We start from the raw sequence: 23,603 nt of genomic DNA on the forward strand, positions 1-23,603 counted from the left end.
TGCTGTTTCAGAATGTTAGACATGACTGCACATACACGTTTCAATTCAAGGTGATAACATTTTAAATTAATTTGAAGGGGCTATTGTATACCTTATAATATAATTTAGCTCCTGTTTTTGAAGTACACAAGCAAGGATAAAATTTGTGATTGATTCACACAAATGTCTCATATTTTTCATGAGAAAAATTGTATCAATGTCACCGTCACAGATTCTGACAGGCTCTCAGACGTGTAAAAGATTCTGCATTAAAATATAACTTTTAATTGATCAGTGTAATTGTAATCACAATACCAACGTGGTTTGGGCCATGGCACTCAATCATTCGATCATGTTTTAATACAGAATTTTTTACACGTCTGGGAGTGCCGGATCATGCACCTAATCTTTTTGCTTCTATATAGATTCTGATAATTATAAAAACATAAGATAGATATTCTACATTGACGTTTATTATGTTATTATGTATCAGTTAAGATTTCTTCATAATGGGATCCATATAAGTGGCTAGTCTAATCGTCAGTCTTCCAACTGGTCTTCAAACTTTTAGTTTGGTTCCTCATGACTTCTTTAACATTATCCATCCCTCTTATTGCTTGTTGTACTCTTTGCTTGTCCCTATGATTCCTAAGTAAGGAGCCATTCACATGTCCCCAAAATACTATCCATGCACGGACAGTATTCTGCAGACTGGACCTCGGAGCTCCCGGCATCATCATTCATTACGTTGTCAGTACAGTAGTACGAAGATTTAAACAGTTTCAGAGCTTTTTGTATCATCATGAATGATGATGCCAGGATCTCCAAGGTCTGGTCCACAGAATACTGAATAAAGTATTTTTCAGACGTGTGAGTGACCTCTAAATTTTCCTAACCACTCGTGGCTAACTCTGTAGGATCAGGATACTACTCTTTAAGGCTATGTTCACACTACAAAAAACTACGGCCGTAGTTTTGAGGAGTTGAACATAGCTTTATTTGCAATGGGATCCCGGCTGGAGCGTACACACATCGTATGCGCTCCGGCCGGGATCCCATGCGGCGCCGGAAAAAACTGACATGTCAGTTTTCTGCGGCCAGAATTCAGTGAATTCCGGCCGCAGAAAGCCCTGTCAGTTCACACAGTGAAGCAAGCGGGTCCGGCCGCTTGCTTAACTGTGGGCTATGGGAAGTTCTGATGCGGGCGCACGCTGATGCGCCCGCATCAGAGCTCCGCGGCTGGAAAGATGACCCGGCCGGTACTTAAGTACCGGCGGGGATGATCCGGGCTAAGACTGGCCGTTCCGTGACCCGGCCGGGGTCACGGAACGGCCGGATGTTTACTTAATGTGAACATAGCCTAAACGAGGTGATTCAGGCTTCACAATAGTAAGATTCCTCCATTCTGCATTATTTTATATGTGACCATTGTCATTTTTAGCATCTGTCACAGACTATGTGGGATATGTCACCAGAATATACAAAGTTACAATCCTGAGGGAATTTATAATCCATTTATTATTTGCATGCAGGGACGTGAGGAAGGATACCTGAGTAAGACTTGTTACCAAACAAGAGCCATTGAACCAGATCATGAAAGAAAACATACTGAGGAGGAAGATGAGAAATCATGCACCATTATTTTGGAGGTAAGTCATTTGATTGAGTCACCTAAGCAACCAGGAAATCTAATCTGTTGGTTTATGGACACAGCTAAGCCATGGCAAGGCTTTGTGGTGACATATAGAGTCCCTGCACAAAGTCTATGAGAACAAAAAGAAAATTTTCAATTTAAAGGGAACTTTGTAATTAAACAAGTTTGATCTGCCAGGAGCATGTTAGAGCAGAAGAAGCTTAGCAGATTGATAGGGATGGCGAAAGATTTGGAATAACTTGGTTTTTATCCATTTAAATCTCTGCTTATTCTGGGTTTATGAATCCATTGGGCGTTCTTACTGTGGGACTAAAGGACCTATTTCACGGGCTGACTATGAGGAGCAAACGAGCGCTGTCAGCACTCTTATCCTCCTCATTTCCCGCTCGCTGCCACCGCTAATATATGCGGCAGCAGCAAGCGGGTGAGTGCGGGAAGGGCTGCAGGGGGGGGGACTGCCTGGGTGATCGCTGGATCGTCCGGACATCCCATACAGGATAGTGGCGGTCTGCTCTAGCTATCACAGTCGTTTGTTTTTATGCATTTAAATCTCGGCTTATTCTGGGTTTATAAATCCATTGGGCGTTCTTACTGTGGGACTAAAGAACCTATTTCACGGGCCGACTATGAGGAGCAAACGAGTGCTGTCAGCGTTTGTTTGCTCCTCATTTTCCGCTTGTTGCCACCACTAATACATGCGGCAGCAGCGAGCTGGGGGGGGGGGGTTACAGACTGCCCGGGTGATCGCTGGATCGTCCGGACAGCCCATACAGGATAGTGGCGGTCTGCTCTAGCTATCACAGTCGTTTGTTTTTATGCATTTAAATCTCGGCTTATTCTGGGTTTATAAATCCATTGGGCGTTCTTACTGTGGGACTAAAGAACCTATTTCACGGGCCGACTATGAGGAGCAAACGAGTGCTGTCAGCGTTCGTTTGCTCCTCATTTTCCGCTTGTTGCCACCGCTAATACATGCGGCAGTAGCGAGCTGGGGGAGGGGGGGGTTACAGACTGCCCGGGTGATCGCTAGATCGTCCGGACAGCCCATAGAGGATAGCGGCTGTCTGCCACCACTGCTCCTATCCCACGGAGCGACGGCAGCAGATCGCTGCTATCACAGTCGTTTGTTTTTCAACATGGTTGAAAGACAAACGACTGCAACGATCTCAGCCGACAGGCCCAATAGGGCCTTTACAGTGCTTTATATGACTATGGATTTTAACTGTCAATCAATAATTAGGACCACCTAATTACTCCCAAGCCCAGGATGAGCAGAGATCTAAATTATAAAATACATGCCATACTGATTTTTTTTTTTCAACAAAATGATATGTCATTATACCCCGGTACTCCTGCTTGATAACACATTACACATTGTATCTCAAAAACTTGTTGCATTTTCTCTTTCTTTACTGAGGCCTCATTCACCCCTTAGTAAGGTCCCGTAAGGGCCCTATTCATACGTCCATAGCTGTATGTGATTAGGCTGTGATTTGTGCATGGACACGCCAATAGAAGCCTATGGCATCGCCCGTAATTTGCATACATTATAGAATTAAAGTCAGTAAAGTCTGCAAAATACAGATCCGTTATTCCTGCTAGTGACATCATTTTGACTATTCCACTTTTTTTTTCTTTTTTTTTTTTTACAAGTAACTTTCTACTTTTACGGATCTGGACTAAACAGGCACATTACGGATACATTTTTGCATATTGACACAATATACGGTCTGCAAAAAAAAAAAAAAACGCGTGACTGTGGTCAGAGACTTGTCCTGTTTCTTATGCTTTTATAAGATGTGTCTAAATGCAATGTTTCTTGGAGATGGTTTTTACCTTCTATAAGTGTGATAATTTTGGCTGAGTGTGTCTTCAATCCAGGCATTTACAAAGACAACCACAAAAAAGCCATTATTGTTGTAATGAGGAGAAATATGCAAGATTTTGTGGTAATTGTGCTGGAGAGTTCCCCTCAGATCTATAGTAATATCTGGCCCTTGAGGATAAAACTGTGAGTTATACAATGCTTGACACACTGTTTGCTTTAAATTTGCACCTTTATCTTTTTTTACTCTTTAGAAATGCCCCTAATAGCTTGTAACTCGTGCTCTTCCATGCTTTCTCGTATAAACATTAGTGAGGAGAGGCATTGTGAACATGTCATCATTTCCCTCCCCGCTCTTCAGTTTGTCCTCTGAGGTTGGAAGCAATGATCTTCCTCCGACTGTGACTTTGATCTCTCCTCAAATTCTGTTACATTCCCCCAAAAGAATATGCTTGATCGACAGCGACAACAATAAGTAAATCAAAGCATATTTACAAGGGAGCTGGAGGGAGAGCTTAAAATGCTGACTTTTCTGACCTCTGGAAAATATTTTTCTTCATTCTTATTTTGTAGCATTGTGACCTTACATAGCTGATTATCTGTGTCAGTGAAATAGGTTTTGTTATGGATTGCTTACAAATAAACTGTTCACTAGCTGGAACTGGAACATAAAAGTATGGCTCTGCAGCCAAGAGTAATCGTTCCATTAGCAAATGTAAAGAGCTGGCATATAGCCTTTACTGCAATATTACCATTATTAATAAGAATGAGCACCCACAGCCTACTTTGCAAATAGAGTCTGCGTGTATGATTCACTTTGTACAATTTATATACTGAATACATATAAAAATGCTGTATATTATATATTGAATGCATAATGAGTATAATAGCTACGTATCATTTACTGTATGTAATAAATACTTGTTTACTAAATTGCCATACTGGATTATGTAGTATAAATACTTAATACTTAAAGAGAAACGGAGAGCATGGATATACATATATCCAGTTACCTACTAAACTAGCGTCACATAGGTACCTTAAACACTGCTCTGTGATTTGGCGTCTTTGTAAAACAAACTTTATGTTGCCGCGACAGTGTCACAGAGGCGGATCTTGACACTGTGCACCTGCCCTGCTCTCTAGTCACCACTCTGTCTCTAGGCTGCCCCCTCCTCCAGAATGATTAACAGCCGGGTCATGCAAAAGTAAAGATGTCAATCATTCTTAGATAAGGCAGCATGACCTGGAGACAGAGCAGTGTCCAGAAAGAGGGGTGGGCACAAAAAGTGTCAAGATCCGCCTCTGTGACAGTGTCTTGACAAAATATAGTTTATTTTTTACAAAGATGCCTGACCACAGAATAGCACTAAAGGTACCTACGCAAAACTAGTGTAACAAGTAACTGGAAACTGGCTGCACAGATATTTGTATATCCATGCTGTCAATCTCCCTTTAAGGGTACAAACACACTGGGCGGATCCGCAGCGGGTTTCTCACGGCTTGTTTGTCAGCAGCCCACCCCTTTAACCCCTGGCCGCCAGAGCGTATACATCACCAGGTCCCCGTTCCGGCTCGCTTCGGGTCTCCCTGCAGGTCCCGGTGACGTATACGCTGCAGAGGCGGGGAATTAAAGGGGTACTCCGGCCCGAGGGTATTTTTGAGCTATCGACGGGTAGGGGGTGGTTAGAGACAGCGGCGGTCACTTACCTCCCCGGTTTCAGCGCCGGGTCCCGGATCGCGCTGCCCTGTACACCCGTCCCGTGGCCGCTTCCTGGTGTGAGCTGCGGCATGAGATGTGACGTTTTAAGGCAGCTCAGCCATTCAGCGCCCGAGGCGGGACTCTGTTACGGCCGCTAAATGGCTGAGCTGCCTTGAGACGTCACGTCTCATGCTGCAGCTCACACCAAAAGGCGGCCGCGGGACGTGTGTATGGGGCGGCGCGATCCGGGACCTGGCGCTGGAACCGGGGAGGTAAGTGTCTATAACCACCCCCTCCCCGGCCATAGCTCAAAAATACCCCCGGGCCGGAGTACCCCTTTAACCGGGTGGGCTGCTGACAAACATGCAGCGGGATGTCCATCCTGCTGCGAGTTTGTCTGCCCATAGAGTGTACAGGGCAAGGATCCGCAGCGAGTCTCGCTGTGAATTAACAGCGAGAAACCTGCTGCGGATCCACCCAGTGTATTTGTACCCTAAGGGTAGTTTCACATGTTTCGTATCACAGTGGATTTTCTGCTGCGAATCCGCAGCAGATCTGCATCAGATTTGACTAAATTAATGCACTCAGCATCAAATCCGCACTGTAAAATCTGCTGCAGATCTGCAGCAGATTTTATGTTGCAGATTTGATGCTGTGTTCATTAATTTAGTCAAATAAAAGCAGAAAAGTCGGGTCTTGGCATCGCCATGTTGTCCAGGAAGTGACATCGCCATGTTGTCCAGGAAGTGACATCACCATGTTATCCAGGAAGTGACATCACTATGTTTATCCAGGAAGTGACATTACTATGTTATCCAGGAAGTGAAGCCTTGATGCAGTAGTAAGTGCAGGGAAAAAAGCAGTTTATTAGAATTTCCTGTAATAAGTGAATATTGGTGATTTGTATAACTTTTGGGGGCAATACAATACTTTAATAAAAATTTTCGCCAGAAAAAAAAAACAAAAACAAAAAAAAACAGAAAATCCACTGCAATACGGTATGTGTGAAGCTACCCTAAAGGTAGCTTTACACGTACCGTATTGCAGCAGATATTCTGCTGCAGATCCACAGCAGATTTGACTAAATGAATGAACACAGCATCAAATTTGCACCATCAAATCTGCTGCAGATCCGCAGCAGATTTGATGGTGCAAATTTGATGCTGTGTTCATTCATTTAGTCAAATCTGCTGCAGAAAATCCTCTGCGATACAGTACGTGTGCAGCTACCCAGTTTAAGGGGTTGCTTTTAGAAAGAGTCTGATTATTTATTCCTAGAAAAGCGCCATCATTCTGTTTGCACTTACTCTGGTTTGCAGTTCTTCCCCACTCTCTTCTGCGGACATAATTCAGAAAACTGCACAAGTAACTACAGCAGTCCTGAGTCTAACTGTGGTGGATGTGTAGTGTTGCTTCTGCACTGTAAATACAGTGCATTGATTTCTGTATGGGGCTGAGCCCACTCCATGATCCCCTCCCTACCGTCATGACATAAGAGTTTGTCAGACGTTGGGAAGGAGTTAAAGACAAAGTCTCCCCATTCTGGACATGCCTGTATTATAAAATATTCACATTTTCAATGACATAACAGTTGGGAAGCATCTTTTCTTGTTTTCTTGGATGAAACACATTCTCCTATGGTCAACTTTGAAAAATATACAGTGGTTTTCCAGGAATCAGCATCTGTTGTTATTTCAGAAACAATAACACTCTTGTCCATAAGCTATCTCCTGTATTTCTTCTGTAGCTCATCCTTTTCAATAGAAGATCTGCAATACCAGACACACCCTATGGGCAAATGTACTTGAACACAGCAGCCATGTTTCTTTAACGTGTCACTGTTGCTACAAAAACTTTTGACATGTCATTGATCGTGAGAAAAAGGGGAAAAGACGCGCTACAACGCGTTCACTCTCCGCTCTTAGAAAAAAGAGTCAGACTTATAATGGAGCTCTATAAAGCCCAACTCTATGTTCTTCCAATCCATACGAGTCTGAGCACTCAGACCTGGACCAATCAAAACTTTTGACATGTCAAAAGTTTTTTGTAACAACAGTAACACTTTAAGCTCTTACAAACCCTTTAAGAGGAGCAAGTTCATATTTAAAATATATATTTTATTGCCTGTTTTGTCTTTTAAATTTCCAACATGCTATATTTTTACATGGAAGCCACTGATACAAAGTACAAATGACTACAAATTTAGCCATCTGCAAAACATAAGGACTTTGTGAAGGGTAAATACCTATTCATTGTATTGTACATCACGTTTTTGATGAAAAGCATTATCCTGAATGTTGATGCACATGGTAAGTTAATATAACCCATCATACGGTGAATAATGACTTATTGTCTTACTTCTGGACAAGACATGTTTGTAGCAGGTGCAACGGAGCATAACGTGATGCAAAACTGCAGACATATATCTGTTACTTTCACATTTTCTATTGATGTTTCTTAGATTAACTTGGAGTGAGACACGAGCAGTTCTCGGTAGTGACAGTCAATCAATACAAATATGAGGACATGAGTCATGTTTCTTCATCAGTATCTTGCTGTAATGTTCAATCTGAAATTGTTTTCTTTTCTACTGAATGAGATGGGGTAATGACTGTACAACCAGTCCTCAGAGGATGAATCCATGATGATGTCCAGGATGGCTGCATGAAATAGAGTCTTGTCTGCCTTGGCTGACAGACAGATGAATTATTTCAGAATGTTCTGTTAACTGTGGTCGAGATGTCCGAGCCAAGACCTCGTCTGCTGTTTCATTGGTTATTAGTCTGTTCATAAGCATGGTTGAGATTCAAGTTTTCGTTTCAAAAACTAGAATGCTGCTACTCATCATCACCCTGCAGACCATGCAGTGACTTCAGGACTGATCGGACATGGTCAGTGACAAAATAACCACGTAAGGTACCCATGTACCTTATACTGAAGTTATCCAAACCCACCAGTGAGTTTAACTGACAGTATGAGGCTTATGACGGTCTCTTGGCTATCCACCAACAGATGATGTTGGTGGAGAGAAGGGTCAGGTGTGCTTATTTTTGCCACCAGACCCTTTTTTTTTTTAGCAATAAGTTGGTGCTAGAGCTATATGGCCGTGGCTTACCCTTCTCTATAGGGAACATATAAACATTTAGCCTTGCCAAGCATTCATGTGTATGAAGAGGATTGGAGACAAGTGTTGTCTTCTTTGAGTTGAATCTCTTATTTTATTGTGCACGTAGTCAAGACCACCATATCTTCCTTTAGTGACGTCTTACTTCTGTAGAGTGTACCCCCAAGACCTTGGCTCCACACTTTTGCAGCTGATTCTCTTTATTTAAACAAGCTCCTCATAGTGCCACACATCGTGTCCTTAAACATGATATTGCTTTATTCTGTACCCCTAAATACAATGCTGTTATACCTTGTATCAAGATTATAATACTCACATACACTAAGCTCCCTGAAAAAAACAGGTTCACACACACTGTGCCTGCTAAAATCAACAGCTTCACATACTGTGCCATCTAAAGGCAAGAGATTGACACACTGCATGCCCTGAAATTATAATATACACTGTGCCCCTGACATAAATTGTAATTCAAACTATGTGTTCTAAAGTAAACAATAATCTACACTGTGCCCCCTAAAATTATAATGCACACTGTGCTCCCTGAAATTATTGTACAGACCTTTTTCCCTGAAATTATAACACATATACACTGTGCATCCTGAGGCCAGGTTTGCAAGCTGTATGACACCGGCCGGTGTCAGTGAAGTTCTTCCGGGCAGTACTGCAGTACCGGCTGGATGAACTTCATTTCTTTAGAATTTGCATGCGGGCGCATTCCGGGGTGCCCGCATTCCAATTACCCATAGCCAATAATGTAAAGTGCAGCCGGAGCCGCACTTTACCCAGTCTGCTCTGTCAGTCTTGTGCATTGAATAGCGGTCGCACAAAACTGACATGTCAGTTTTTTGTGCAGCCGCAAAGAATCCCAACCAGAGTGTATACAGAGTGTATACACTCTGGCTGGGATTCCATTACAATCAATGCAATGTATTTTTTCATTTACTTGATGAAACGGCCATTATTAAATGAAAAAATACATTGTGTGAACTTAGCCTGAAACTGTTATACACTCTGTGCCCCTGAACTTGTAATAAACACTGTACCCCCTTAAATTTTAATACACTCTCTGCCCCCTAAAATTATTATCCAAACTGTGCATCCTGAAATTATTTATAGTGTCCTTGGATATTACAGATCCATAACATGGCATACACAAATTATAGCATTTGTTGTCAGGTGCACAAAGCCTAAGGTGGACATTTATTATGTGGTGCAGCGGCCATTTTCTGGCGAGCTCATTTGTACATAATGTATTTTTTGCAAATAATTTATTTGTGAGTAGGCTCTGTGCCCTGCTCGTACCAGAGGGGCAAGGTGGGGGCATAATGGGGGTGGCGGTAACACGCAGGGGGTGTGTGGCCTCTGCGGGCACCGCATTTAACATATTTCAGGTGGGAAAATGCTAAGGAAACTGGTCTCACTTCATGCACACACAGAGGGGCTCTGAAGTGCACAGGATTTATGTAGAGGCAGTGCGCCATTACATAAATCTGGCAAACTTCAGTGTTGCAGGGAGATTTTTAAGCCAGGCCCAAAAACTGCCGGACTTAATAAGAGCATATTTATAAGCGTCAGATTTTATGCAGAAATTTAAAAAACTGAAAATCAGTTCTAGCAGTCTGTATAGGGTTGTTTCAGCTACATGCACATTGATGGGATTATTACAGTTGTAAATAAGTATTTACACTCCATAAGTTAATGGGGGTCTACAAACAACTGAATGTTAAATGTAAATGAGTTTTCTCACAATAACTGCTAGAGATTGATACAAAGAACCAACTGTATAATTATAAATGATGGTTCTACGGGTAACAACAGGATCATTTTCAAATGGCAAAAATTAAATTCAAAATGCCATCAAATGTTAAATGCATCGACCACATTCAGTGTATCATACGGAGCTGGTTTTGCTTTCTTGAAAATGCAGGAAAATACATCAGTTTTGGATTGTAAGGATTTCTACTCTTACATTTCTTTCCCCGGAGACTGTGACTCATTCTCTGTGACATTTAAATGCGAGGAAAGGCAAAAGAAAAATGTATATCTTACACTGGACTCCTCAGAAGAATCAGGATTGTATTGCACGTCTCTGTTTCAGATTTTACCTCTATTTAACATAATCAGCATGGTGGCGAGGCTCAGTGAAAATTGTTTGTGTGGAGGAGATGAGGGGCTGCATGTGACCTCCTGATGACTTGTTTTCTTAGACATCTTTTAGATGCCCAAAGTAAATAGGTTGTGGCCTATCCAGTTTGCTGAATGCTGGATTTGACAATGTGTTTCAGAATATTATGCAATGATAGCTTGCAATAAATCTACCCCCAAATTTGTGTTGTCTCACCACTTACTGATGAGAAGAGTAGGCCTAAGTACTAAAAAGACGTAATTTCCGTCAAGTCTAGTATACATTCTATATCTCTTCATAGCAGGCATCACTTGGAGCCATGGACCTTTTAATATGTCTCATTAATTATTAAAGCTATCACCCTTAGGCTGGGTTCACACTATGTATATTTCAGGCAGTATTTGGTCCTCATGTCAGGTCCTCATAGCAACCAAAACCAGGAGTGGATTGAAAACACAGAAAGGATCTGTTTACACAATGTTGAAATTGAGTGGATGGCCGCCATATAACAGTAAATAACGGCCATTATTTCAATACCACAGCCGTTGTTTTAAAATAACAGCAAATATTTGCCATTAAATGATGGCCATCCACTCAATTACAACATTATGTGAACAGAGCCTTTCTGTGTTTTCAATCCACTCCTGGTTTTGGTTGCTATACAGCCTCACAAATACAGCCTCAAATATACATAGTGTGAACCCAGCCTAAGGCTGTGTTCACACGCAGTTTCATTGCAGTACTGTTATGGTAGTGTTGCGGTAATGCATAATTTCAGTGAAACCGCTGGACTACCATGACAGTACTACAGTTGGCGGATTCAGTTGTCCGTCCAAAGAACGAACAGGTTCATTCTGTGGATGGACGTTAGAATCTGCCCGCGCATAGAATGGAGTCTATTACACGGGCGGAGACGTGTGCCCGCCACAGTCCGCAAGCAGATGCGAGCTGCGGAATGCGCAACAGGTTTTCCGTCGCCATTCCGTAGTGTGCACGTACCCTAAGGATGTAAATTAAAATTTGATCAAGGGACAACCCCTTTTAAAAATATCCTACCATTCTGTTGTAGCCTCTATAATTCTTTCACATAGCTCTCTGTCCTGACGCTTCTGACACAGATCAGACAGCCCAATGCTCCATCCTGTGTCTGTTCTCTCGGCTGCCCCTCCCTTTTCTCAGTGTTATAGCAGAAGGGAGGTGAGGAAATTGTAGACAACATCTCAAAGTTTAAAGTGGGGTAAAGCATCCAAGTCTTCAGGGAGGTCAAATCACACGTAATAGGAAAGAAAGCTCACACAAGGCAGTCTGAGAGGAGTTGGGGAGGGGGTGTATCTGAATGCTCAGCATTTGATTACTGGTGGCTTAAGAAGTTGGATGCAGCCCTAAGACTGTCTGGAAAATGTGGATACAGCCAAAGGCTATGTCCATGTTTTCCAAGACTCCCTAGGGCTGTATCCAGCTTTTTCAGCTACTGGTCATTAAATGCTGAGCATTCAGGTTTGGATGAACCTGGGAATGCTTGAGGTTCGCTCATCTCTAGTCTTCAGAAACTTGTCTGTAAGCATAAGGGAAACTCCCAGGACCTACGTTGATGAGCTGTTTGAAGGGACCGCAACACCTGAATGGGTGCTGAGCTTTAGTAAACAGGTTTGGCCACTATGGAATTAAGGGAGCCTATTGCTTCTGACCCTGTTTAATATATAGATACATCCATGGCATATGTACATAACTAATATCTAATCACTTGCCTATATGGCACTGTATGTATATGAAGTACACATCACATTCACACCTACAGACACTCCCAGTTCCACCCCTCACTTAGGTATCTTCTGGCCTTCTTTACAACAGTCCATCCAATCAGGTTATTTGTAATATGATAAGGGTTGTTTCCCCAGTTTGTAGCGATGATCCTCAATATCCTTTGAGTGGCGTACAATCGCTCATGTTGTTGATCTCTAACACATAGTGATATGTCAGAGTCTGGGTGCTGAGAACCCAGAGATCGGTAGAACAAAGGGGCACATGGGCACAGCAGCGAGTTCTCTTTCTCTTCATCTCCATCTCACTGCTAAAGTAGCGGTGGACGGAATTATAATGGGAGCCTAAGGAACTCCAGTAGATGTGATTACCAGAAGTTCCATAGGGCCCTATTATAATTCCGTCCACTGCTACATTAGCAGTGAGACAGAAATGAAGAGGCAGAGAACACGCTGCTGTGCACATCTGCCCCTTTGTTCTACCGACCGGTGGGGTTCTCAGCACCCGGATCTCAACCGATACAAACCTCTGACATGTCGCTATGACATGTCAGAAGTTTGTTAAACTGTTAGGTACACTTGAAGGGAAACTAATCAGCATGATTGTGCTTATGTGGTTCCCAGCAGCACAGTACAGATCTACTGTGTAGCCCCCAGAGAGGAAAAAGATGTTTTATTACGCCATGCAAGCTCTCCGCCCAGATGACTAGTTGCTGCTCCCTTCTCCGCCTTGCGCAGCAGGATAAAACCTCTTTTTCCCCGATGTAAAGCTACTCCTGCAGCCACGGCTGGTATGCTTGGGGAGTAGATCTATACTGTGCTGCTGGGAACCATATCAGCACAATCGCACTGATTGGTTCCCTTTAAGTGGTTCCACTTTTACTAAAATCTAGATCACACAAGTCTAATAGTTGGAAATACCCATTTCCATCAATGGGACTGTAATGTTTAATCTGCAGTGCCATACAAGCCGCAGTTAACCTTCATACACCATATAGGAAAATAGTAATTTTTGCTTCTTGCTGTCTTTTTCTCATTCTAGCAGAAGTGCTAAACAGAAAGCTCAGCTGAGGATTAGCTTGCCATATGATAAAGAATTCACGCCTGTGTCTCAGACATGTATTGACAAGCAGTGTAAGAAAAGTCTCTTTCAGCTAATACTTGGAAGCAATGGCAGTGTCTTTCAACACATCCATTCAGAATTATTATACATAACTCTTCCTCTCTGTGACTTTTTATTATGGAATGCCTCTAGGATAGCAATAAAGAGGAAATGCTTTATTTGTCAGGTGAGAGTGATATAAATATTTAGCATTTGGCATAATTACTTAGGGTATGTTTGTGTATGGGAATTTTACCTTTACTCCAGATCAGGATGCAATGTCAGTACATGTTGACATATAACTAAGACGAGATGAGTGGTGTTCCAGGCAATGGGACCCTCCTGATCACTAGAACAAATAGATAGCAGCATTAGTGAGGCTATTATTGGCTATAATAAAATATTTTTCCTGCATGCTCCTGACCTGGCACTGTACAGGTCCATTAAATGGTGTTGACTTGCAGACACTATATACCAGGGCTTCTCAGTCTCTTTCTACTTAGACCTTACCATCAAACAAACAGTTCAGCACAGTGCCAAATACTTCTATGCAGCACCCATATTAACCTGATCGATGCCAAGCAAATACAACTGTGCGGTGCACATTATACTATCTAGTGCCACCAAATACCACAGGACAGCACTAAATACCTCTCCAGCAGCACCAAATACCACAGTGCAGCACAATATTCCTCTCCACCAGTGATATAAGAATACTGCACAGTGCAGCACAATATTCCTCTCCACCAGTGATATAAGAATACCGCACAGTGCAGCACAATATTCCTCTCCACAGAGTCCAGAATTACTCCCACATAGTGACAATATAGTGATCAGGGTGCAATTACATCCAATGTCTCACAGGTGACGTTTTCTCTTATCAGAGTTGTTCACTTTTCTTCTCCAATTAGTCTGGGCCATCATGAAGACTTCTTTTAGCCATGATTTGTCCCCGCAGCATCTATCCGAAAAACATGTTAGGCTCCACACTATACCCTTAATCTCCTCACCTCTATACAAAACCCCATCTATAATGCCCCAACATGAATAGTTTGCCCTATTTGACACCCACACTGTACTGTAACTGTCCCTTCGGTTCCTCCATGTGGGCATTGTCATGAAAACTAACTTTTGACATGTCATCAGACCTTTCAAAAGTTATTGTTTAGAGACGTGCTCACTGCTGACACCCACTCTGATTAAAAGGTATAGCCAGGGAAAGATTGTGGTAATGCAATCCACTCCCCTGCCAGTGACTGAAAATTTTGATGGACTACGCAGCTGGCCGGGGATTGCATCGCACTGCCGCAGTCTTTTGCCTCCACACTATTATAATGCCCCCTTCTTTGCCCTCAAATTATAATAATTCCTTCTTTGCCCTCAATTCACATTAAGGGTACAAACCCACTTGACGTATTTGCTGCGTGAATCAGTATTAAAAAATAAGCAGGCCAAACGCAGGTTGGCTTTATACAATTGTTCTGCGTTAAAATACGCAATTGCGTATTTTTGAAGCGTGCAGCTTGTTGTTAGCAAAGCATCAGTTGTTAACAACCTGTGCGAAAAACGCATGTAGCTTCACGCTTCAAAAATATTGCGTATTTTAACGCAGAGCAATTGTATAAAGCCAACCTGCGTTTTGCCTGCTTATTTTTAAGACTGATTCACGCAGCAAATACGTCAAGTGGGTTTGTACCCTAATGAACACTCCTGTCCCTTCCAAGTAGTACAAATCCCCCTTCTGTACCCCCAAATCACAATAATCTCCCTTTTCCCCAAAGTGGTTAGAATTCCCCTCTTATGCCTCTAAGTAATAATAATCCCTCTTTCTATGCCCCCAAGTAGTAGTAATACCCCTTCTCCCCCCATCTCTTTCCATAGAAAAGCTGCATATAGCTTCTAGTCCATAGTACACTGTGATGGAAGCTTCGTGGCATCAATAGATGGTAGCACCCATAGTGAGCACTATACAGATGTAGAAGTGCTGAGCCAAGATAGTCCTCGACTTTTGATCCGTTCTTACGCGGTGTTGTAAACCTAATTTCAACGTAAGTTGGATCATACATACATACAGTACTGTACCATAATAACAGTACTGTACTGTAAACATTTAGCCTATCCTAACACAGTACCCTACATAATTATCAATAAACACATAGGTACAGTAAAATATTGTGCAGTACGTTTAATAATGAAATACTGTAACAGTAATAAACAGTGTACTGTAATAAATAAAAACAGTATATACGTACTGTACTGTTACAAACAAAGAGAACAATTCCAAAGAGAGAACAGGCTTATTGGGAGAAAGCTGCAGAAGGTCCTGGAGATACTGGGGCAGGTAAATCAAGCTGAGTCAAGAGGGGCAGCTGAGGTAGAGGGTACAGGTACAGGATCTGTTGCAGGCCTCTCTACCTTTTTGAAGTACTGCTGCAGGCTAGTCTGGAAGAGGACCATCTTCTCCTCCAAGATCTCCTTGTAACCTCTAAGGGAATCCATGACTCCTCTGGCAACACTAGTGTACCACTCCATGTTGGGATCTTTAGCCTTAAACCTTGACAACCCTTCCTCTATCAAGGCAAAACCTCCTGCCAAGCCCTGCCTTGTAAATCTCTTGGGTTCTGGGTTTGGTATGTCTTCCTCTTCCTCTATCATCTGCTTCTCCAGTTGAATAAGGTCCTCGGCAGATAACTCCTCTCCATGAGATGCCAGTAGCTCTGTGACATCATCATCGTCCACCTCCAGATTCATTGTCTTACTCATAGCAACAACGTTCTGTATGACACTAGTTCCTGACTCTTGAACCCCTGTGAAATCATTCACAAACTGGGGACACAGTTTTTTCAACACACCACTCATACTAGTCTGTTTAACCTCTTCCCAGAAATCAGCATTGTTCTTCACAGCATCAAGGATGGTGTATGTTTTCCAAAAGTCCTTTAGAGTAAAGTCCTTATTCTTTTCAGTTGCTCCTAAAGCATTATCAATGACCCTTCGGAGGTAGTAGTCCTTGAATGTAGCAATGACTCCTTGGTCCATAGGCTGTATCAGGGAAGTGGTATTAGGTGGAAGGTAAACCACCTTGACATTAGGGTGAAAGTCATCCAGATGGGCAGGGTGTCCAGGGGCATTGTCCAGAATTAGCCACACCTTAAAGGGGATATCCTTGGAGATACAGTACCGCTCTACGCTTGGCACAAAATGGTTGTTGAACCAGTCCTCAAACACTGCAAGTGTCACCCATGCCTTCCTATTAGAATTCCAGATGACTGGTAGTTGACCCTTCGAAATGCCCTTGAGTGCCATTGGATTCTCAGCCTGATACACCAACATGGGCTTCAGTTTGTAGTTGCCAGCAACTGGCTACTCACCTCACCAGCGGCTCCCACACTGCTTTGTCCCTCTCGATACTTCCTGGTGCAGGTTGCTCACTGATCTCATGGAGCTGCCTGACCAGAAAGACCTTTCTAGCAGCTCCAGATCACTTCCAAATCACAGGCCTAACACAGCCTGCGATCTAGAAGTGAAAGGCACAGAGCGCAGAGCTGATTGCTCCCTGCTCTGTGCCTCCTATTAGCTGTGTCTGTTCATTAACAGGACACAGACAGAAATGACAGCAGAGGCTCCCCATACAGTGCATGAGCAGAGAGTCCGGCATCAGACTGCTGCTTCCTGGGTTGCCAAAAACCTTCAGGACTACTACTTGGGCAACGCCCCTTCTCCTAACCATATGGTCCACCTTTTTGGCAACATCATTCATCTTACACATTCTTCCTCCCACACCCTTCCCAGTCTTATCACATGGAATACTGGAGTAGGGAGGCATAGAGTCAGAAATGTATCCAGACCTTCGTGACACATGACTTGGGACTCTTTGGAAGGGCACTAAAAATGTAGGACTCAGTGGAGTTTCTGCTTTGGAGTTGTTTTCTTTTGTCATTGCTGGACACTGGCAGAGACTTCTGGAGCTCCTCCATTGATTCAGTTCACCCGGCCATGTGGGTCATATTTGCTTAATTTGCTGCCCCTAAAACAAGCTTTGGATCTAGGATAAGTGATAGTATACCGATTTGCAATAGTATTTAGAACATAGATACATGTAGCAACCATTCATAGATAAATGTGTTTATCTGAAATTTTAATTTCTATAATTGTCCTGGTAATAGACAATCTTTGTGCAGAGTTGGGTATACACCTCTGGAAGTGAAGAATTTATATCCTCTGTTGTTGTTTTGGCCTGAGTGTTATTTTTCCAAACAGTAGATTAACCTGCAAAGTCTTTCGGGCCATTAACCATGATTGTTGGCGGTGCAATTCCTGCAGGTAAAAGTGCTGTGTATTATGCAGCATTAGCCAGAAAACAGCATAGACCCCCTGTCAGTACAGTTCCTGGTCGTTGCAGCTGTGGCTACTTGTTTCCACACCCTTCAGGCCCTATTACACGTAGCGATTATCATGTAAAAGATTTGCTAAAATGATTGATCGCTAGTGATAATGATTCTGATGTTATTACATTCACTGATTGCTGTTATAAACTATATAAACAATTATTTTTACGGTCGCTAATCGTTCCTCAGGACAACTCACCCAGCATTTTGTATGAAATATTCCGTGATTCTTTGCTTACTGGTATTGTGCCGAGGGACTGGCGTAAGGCAAATGTAATGCCGATCTTCAAAAAGGGCTCTCGAACTTCCCCAGGTAACGATAGACCCGTAAGCTTAACGTCCATTGTGGGGAAACTATTTGAGGGGCTTATAAGGGACTACATACAGGAATATGTAGTGGCTAATAGTATTATAAGTGATAACCAGCATGGTTTTACTAAGGACAGAAGCTGTCAAACCAACCTAATATGTTTCTATGAAGAGGTAAGTAGAAGCCTGGATGGCGGCGCGGCTGTGGATATCGTGTACCTGGATTTTGCAAAAGCGTTTGACACAGTTCCTCATGGACGTCTGATGGGTAAGTTAAAGTCTATCGGTTTGGAAAATTTAATGTGTAACTGGATTGAAAACTGGCTTAATAATCGTACCCAGAGAGTGGTGGTCAATGATTCCTACTCCGAATGGTCCCCGGTAATAAGTGGTGTACCCCAAGGGTCAGTACTGGGCCCTCTTCTGTTTAACTTGTTTATTAATGATATTGAGAATGGAATTAACAGCAATGTTTCTATCTTTGCAGATGACACCAAGCTTTGTAGTACAGTACAGTCTATGGAGGATGTGCAGATGTTACAGGATGACTTAGACACACTGAGTGTTTGGGCGTCCACTTGGCAAATGAGGTTCAATGTGGATAAATGTAAAGTTATGCACCTGGGTACTAATAACCCGCATGCATCATATGTCCTGGGGGGAGTTACTCTGGGAGAGTCACTGATAGAGAAGGATCTGGGTGTACTTGTAGATAATAGACTACAGAACAGCACACAATGTCAGTCAGCTGCTTCTAAGGCCAGCAGGATATTGTCATGCATTAAAACAGGCATGGACTCTCGGGACAGGGATATAATATTACCGCTTTATAAAGCTTTGGTGCGGCCTCATCTGGAGTATGCTGTCCAGTTTTGGAACCCGATTCATAAAAAGGATGTTCTAGAGCTGGAGAGGGTACAAAGACGGGCAACTAAACTAATAAGGGGAATGGAACATCTTAGTTATGAGGAGAGATTAGGGGAGTTACATTTGTTTAGTCTGGAGAAGAGACGTTTAAGGGGAGATATGATTAACTTATTTAAATATATAAATGGCCCCTACAAGAAATATGGGGAAAAGATGTTCCAGGTAAAACCCCCTCAAAGGACAAGAGGGCACTGCCTCCGCCTGGAGAAAAAAAGGTTCAATCTCCGGAGGCGACAAGCCTTCTTTACCATGAGAACAGTGAATCTGTGGAACAGTCTACCACAGAATCTGGTCACAGCAAAAACATTAGAGGGCTAATGAGACCAAAATAATATAAATGCATATGTATAGAACCTATCACCCCTCCCCCTTCCCTGTATCCATCCCCTCCTTGGTTGAACTTGATGGACATGTGTCTTTTTTCAACCGTATTAACTATGTAACTATGTAACTATGTTTTATTTGTGAACAATTTATTAGAAGATTTGCAAACAATCGGCGCACTACAAACAATAATTTTTCAACTTGTTGAAAGACAACGATTTATGATTTTCCCTACATCATTCGATCGTTGGGTGTTATTACACGGGCAGATAAACGTTCGTTTCCAGTCGTTATAGCGAATTTTTAAACGATAATCGCTCTGTGTAATGGGGCCTTTAGTATGATTGAAAAATCCCATAAATGGATTGTCCAGTAAGATCATTTTTATTTTTAAAAGGCAAATTCTACTGCCTGTTCCCCCAGCTCTGCTGTTCCAAAGTTTTCTGGGTCCCTGCTACTCTTCCTTCCTTGTGTTGTCTGCCACACAAGGACTGATCGCTCACCAATCACTGGTGATGATTTTTTATTTTGTCACAATACTGAAGTATAAAATTAAAGCAAAATAAAGTAGGATATTTAGTAGTAATAACCTTACTACAGCACAGCCATCTGGAGGAATCTGGGAGGTGGATGGGACATTGACTATTAGACATTGACTATTAGAAGGGTGGCTGTGGTCAGTTCTCTGTGGCGGGGTATGTAAAAGAAAGAAAAACACCAATGCAGTAAAAGGTGTCACAAAAATACAAAATAATGCAGTTTACTACCAATAACATTTAGAACTCCTTAATAGGTGATAAATGTTATATTACTTGGTGTCTGACCGTTGAGACCGCAGCAAGCTCTAGAATAAATTGTGGACATACATGGTGGGAAGGAGTTGTATAAAGCAAAGGCCTTGTATGTACATTGCCTCCTTCAGATAACTCTCTGAGAGAACTGGAATTAGAGAAGTGTGCTGACTCCATTTACAGGAGGCACATGAGAGGGGGTCTCAAATTCTAGCGCTCGGTGGGGGTTATGGCAGCATACATTCTGCTGTAAAAGGGTAAGGCATTTGTAAGCCAACTGTGCAGCCCTGTGCTTATTATCACATCGCTCTTGCTTGTAAAGGTAGCAAATCTATTAATAAAAGTCACAATGATCTTGACTTTCAACATACCAGATACCTTATTTAAGTGGGGTATAAGCCATTGCTAAATGAGGCTGGCAGTGGCTTATTCCTTTCTCTCCAATTAAAACACATGCATATTGGGAAATCTCTTATCCAGAAAGTGTTTCTATGGCATATCACTAGGATATGCCATCGCTATCACTATGATTATGGGGTCTGACTTCAGGAACTTCCACAAGTTGTGAGAATGGAAAGATGCAGTGCCAGAGTAGCACTGCATCCAATTCTGAGATTGTCCACACACCAGGGGCAGATAATAGTATAGGTGGTTAGGGTGGCTGCTCAGGGTCCATGGCTGGCCAAAGTATCCATCATTTAATTTGCTGTTGTTCCCTGTCGGGTCTCTGGTGCCCTGCACACTGGCCATAGGTGTACTTTTAAAACTGTGCCCTGCTTAGGGGTAGACTGCTCCTGCTTTCCTGACATCAGACAAAGCATTAATAAAACGCTTTGCCAAATCAAAAAGGAAACTCTGGGGCACTTACAACTACACAGTCTTCTCAGTCTCCTCCTTACAAAAATCTTTTTGATTTCTGCAGGGTGAAAACAGAGAGCCAAATACAGCCAGGTTAACCAAAGAGGGTGACAGGAATCTGGACATTTATCCTTGTTATGAACTAGACCACCACGGATACTGGCATCAAACTCGACTCTGCCATAGACCAAGACCACCATGGATACCGGCATCAACCTCTTCTCTCCACTAGATCACAAGAGATGCTGGCTTCAAACGCTTCTCTATGCTACGACATCAAGGATAATGGCATCAACCCCTTCTCTACTTCACATCACGATGGATAGTGGCATCAACCCCTTCTCTACTCTAGACCACCATGGATAATGGCATAAACTCTACTCTGCCCTAGATCACCATGGATAGTGGCATCAACCCCTTCTCTGCTCTAGATCACCTATAGTGACATCAACCCCTTCTCTGCTCTATACCAGCATGGCTAGTGGCAAAAACCCTTCTCTACCCTAGACCACCATGGATAATGGCATAAACCATTCTCTACCCTACACACCATGGATATTGGCATCAACCTCTTCTCTTCCCTAGACCACCATGGATAATGGCATAAACCCTTATTTGCCCTATATCGCCGTAGGTTCTGGAACTGACCCTTTCACTGCAGTAAATGCATTAATGTTGTCATTAACCACTTAACCATCTCTAGATCACTAGGGATGCATACAATAACCCTTTCTATACTCTAAACTACCAGGGATCCTTGCATAGTAACCTTTTCTCTGGTATAGGGCTACAGATATTAACCACCTCACTGCCCAAGATCAAGAGTCATTGGACTTATATAGGAGTTGCTGGCTCTCCGGACATTAGTGTTTTTGTAAATACTTAGTGTAGCTCAGGCATTATTGATAATTATATGGTAAAAGTGATGATTGGTCACTGTTAGAGATGAGCGAACCTCTAGCATGCTCGAGTCCATCTGAACCCGAACTTTTGGCATCTGATTAGCGGTGGCTGCTGAGGTTGGATAAGTTGGATAAAGCCCTAAGGCTATGTGGAAAACATGGATATAGTCATTGGCTGTATCCATGTTTTCCAGACAACCTTAGAGCTTTATCCAAGTTCAGCAGCCCCACTAATCAAATCGAATGGACTCGAACCCGAACCTGGTTCGCTCATCTCTAGTCACAGTGTTGTGACACAGCCCTTTGACAATAGTAATAATAATAGATAGTTGTAGATAGATCTATAGATCTAATAGTAATAGTTTTTAGTATATTACTACAAGCAGAACAAAGGAATATTGTTTACCTAGAATTAAACCTGCAAGACCCCACACCAATTATAAAATAATTGCATACCATAGCGATGATAGAATTACCCCTTTAAATAAGGATTATATACTTTATCCTTATGGGTTAACCAGTTTAGAATACATATTATGTCACAGTGGAAATATTACATCAGTCCAGTTTAGTACCCTTTGGGTTTTCTCTGTCTTTGCCTGTTACAAATTCTTGACACGATCAATCCTTTCCATTTTCCCCACTTTCATTTAGCTATCAGCAAATTACTTTCAACTCCTATTTATCAGAATATTCTAGCTGACAAACGCTATGGTAGACGTGTGGACATGTGGGAGTGGACCATATGCCTAAGCTACAACTACAGTGTACATTTCCATCAATTACAATTACATCAAGCTGAAAAATACATAGACTAACAACATTGGATAAGCTTTTCCATGTGCTGCCTTCATCAATATCCAATGTTTGATACAAAAAGGAAAGATGCAGGAAACCTCATCTCAGCCCGTCTGCATCTACGTTGCATTGTGGTAGCTTAATGTATAGAAGTTGCTCAACAGACATTGGAAAACCTCTTAACTAAAGATTGCTGGTCCTATCTGAATGACGTACATGGACATAAGGATCTTTTTTGACTATTATACTAAAAGAATATCTCTTGGAATCAGTGACGTGTGCAGAAAAGTGTTATTAATCATAATTGTGGACTTGTGACGGATTTGGCATTGTGAGTCATGAATGATAGCGCTGACTGAATGCTGATGAAGTTGACCATGCATCATTATTAGACAGTCAAGTGTCTACAATGACAGGCATACGCACAGTATTCATGGGACACAGTCAATATGATGAGATTATTTGCCGGTTAAAAAAAAAATATGAACGTATATACATACAACCCACATAATTACGTACAATCATCCTGAAGAGGTTGCCCTAACGTAGACACTTATTACGAATCCCCAGGAGAGATGATACATGTTTGATCATTGGCAGTTCCACTGCTTAACCCCTACAGATGAAGGGGGAACTATGTCTGGAGGGGCACATGCTTAATTGCCTTTCCACGTAAACAGGGGGCAGTGGGAAGCCTTTTCTTGTGAGCAGGGGTCATTAGAGTTGACCAAGTTACAAAACATTTGAGTCCTCGCTACTCGAGTCAAGTATTATTCAATGCTGGACTCAAGTAATGAGCCCCGCTGAAATCAATGGGAGACTCGAGCATTTTACCAGGTGCCCGCTACTCAAGAGCAGATTACTTTTGTGCCTGTTAACTTAGGGAATTTCTACTCGGGAAGAACAATAATTCGGAGTTATATTTCATTTTATAGTTCTCGTTTTTGTATATTTCTTTCCTTCAGGGGATGTTTAAACGAAATATACAAAAATTAGAGTGAACATTTTTTATAGCTTTATGCTACAAACAATCTT

General features: G+C 42.3%; 1 protein-coding gene across 1 annotated transcript in view; it reads left to right on the forward strand.

Annotated features, from left to right (window-relative positions):
* ATG10 (autophagy related 10) overlaps window positions 1–23,603 on the forward strand; it is a 150,409-nt gene that overhangs the window by 77,519 nt on the left and 49,287 nt on the right. Inside the window, exon 4 of the mRNA XM_069962870.1 lies at window positions 1,512–1,628. Coding sequence (XP_069818971.1) covers window positions 1,512–1,628 — 117 coding nt within the window. The remainder of the gene's footprint in view (window positions 1–1,511; window positions 1,629–23,603) is intronic.

The sequence above is a fragment of the Dendropsophus ebraccatus genome, chromosome 3, assembly GCF_027789765.1.
Source record: "Dendropsophus ebraccatus isolate aDenEbr1 chromosome 3, aDenEbr1.pat, whole genome shotgun sequence".
Classification (NCBI taxonomy): Eukaryota; Metazoa; Chordata; class Amphibia; order Anura; family Hylidae; genus Dendropsophus; species Dendropsophus ebraccatus.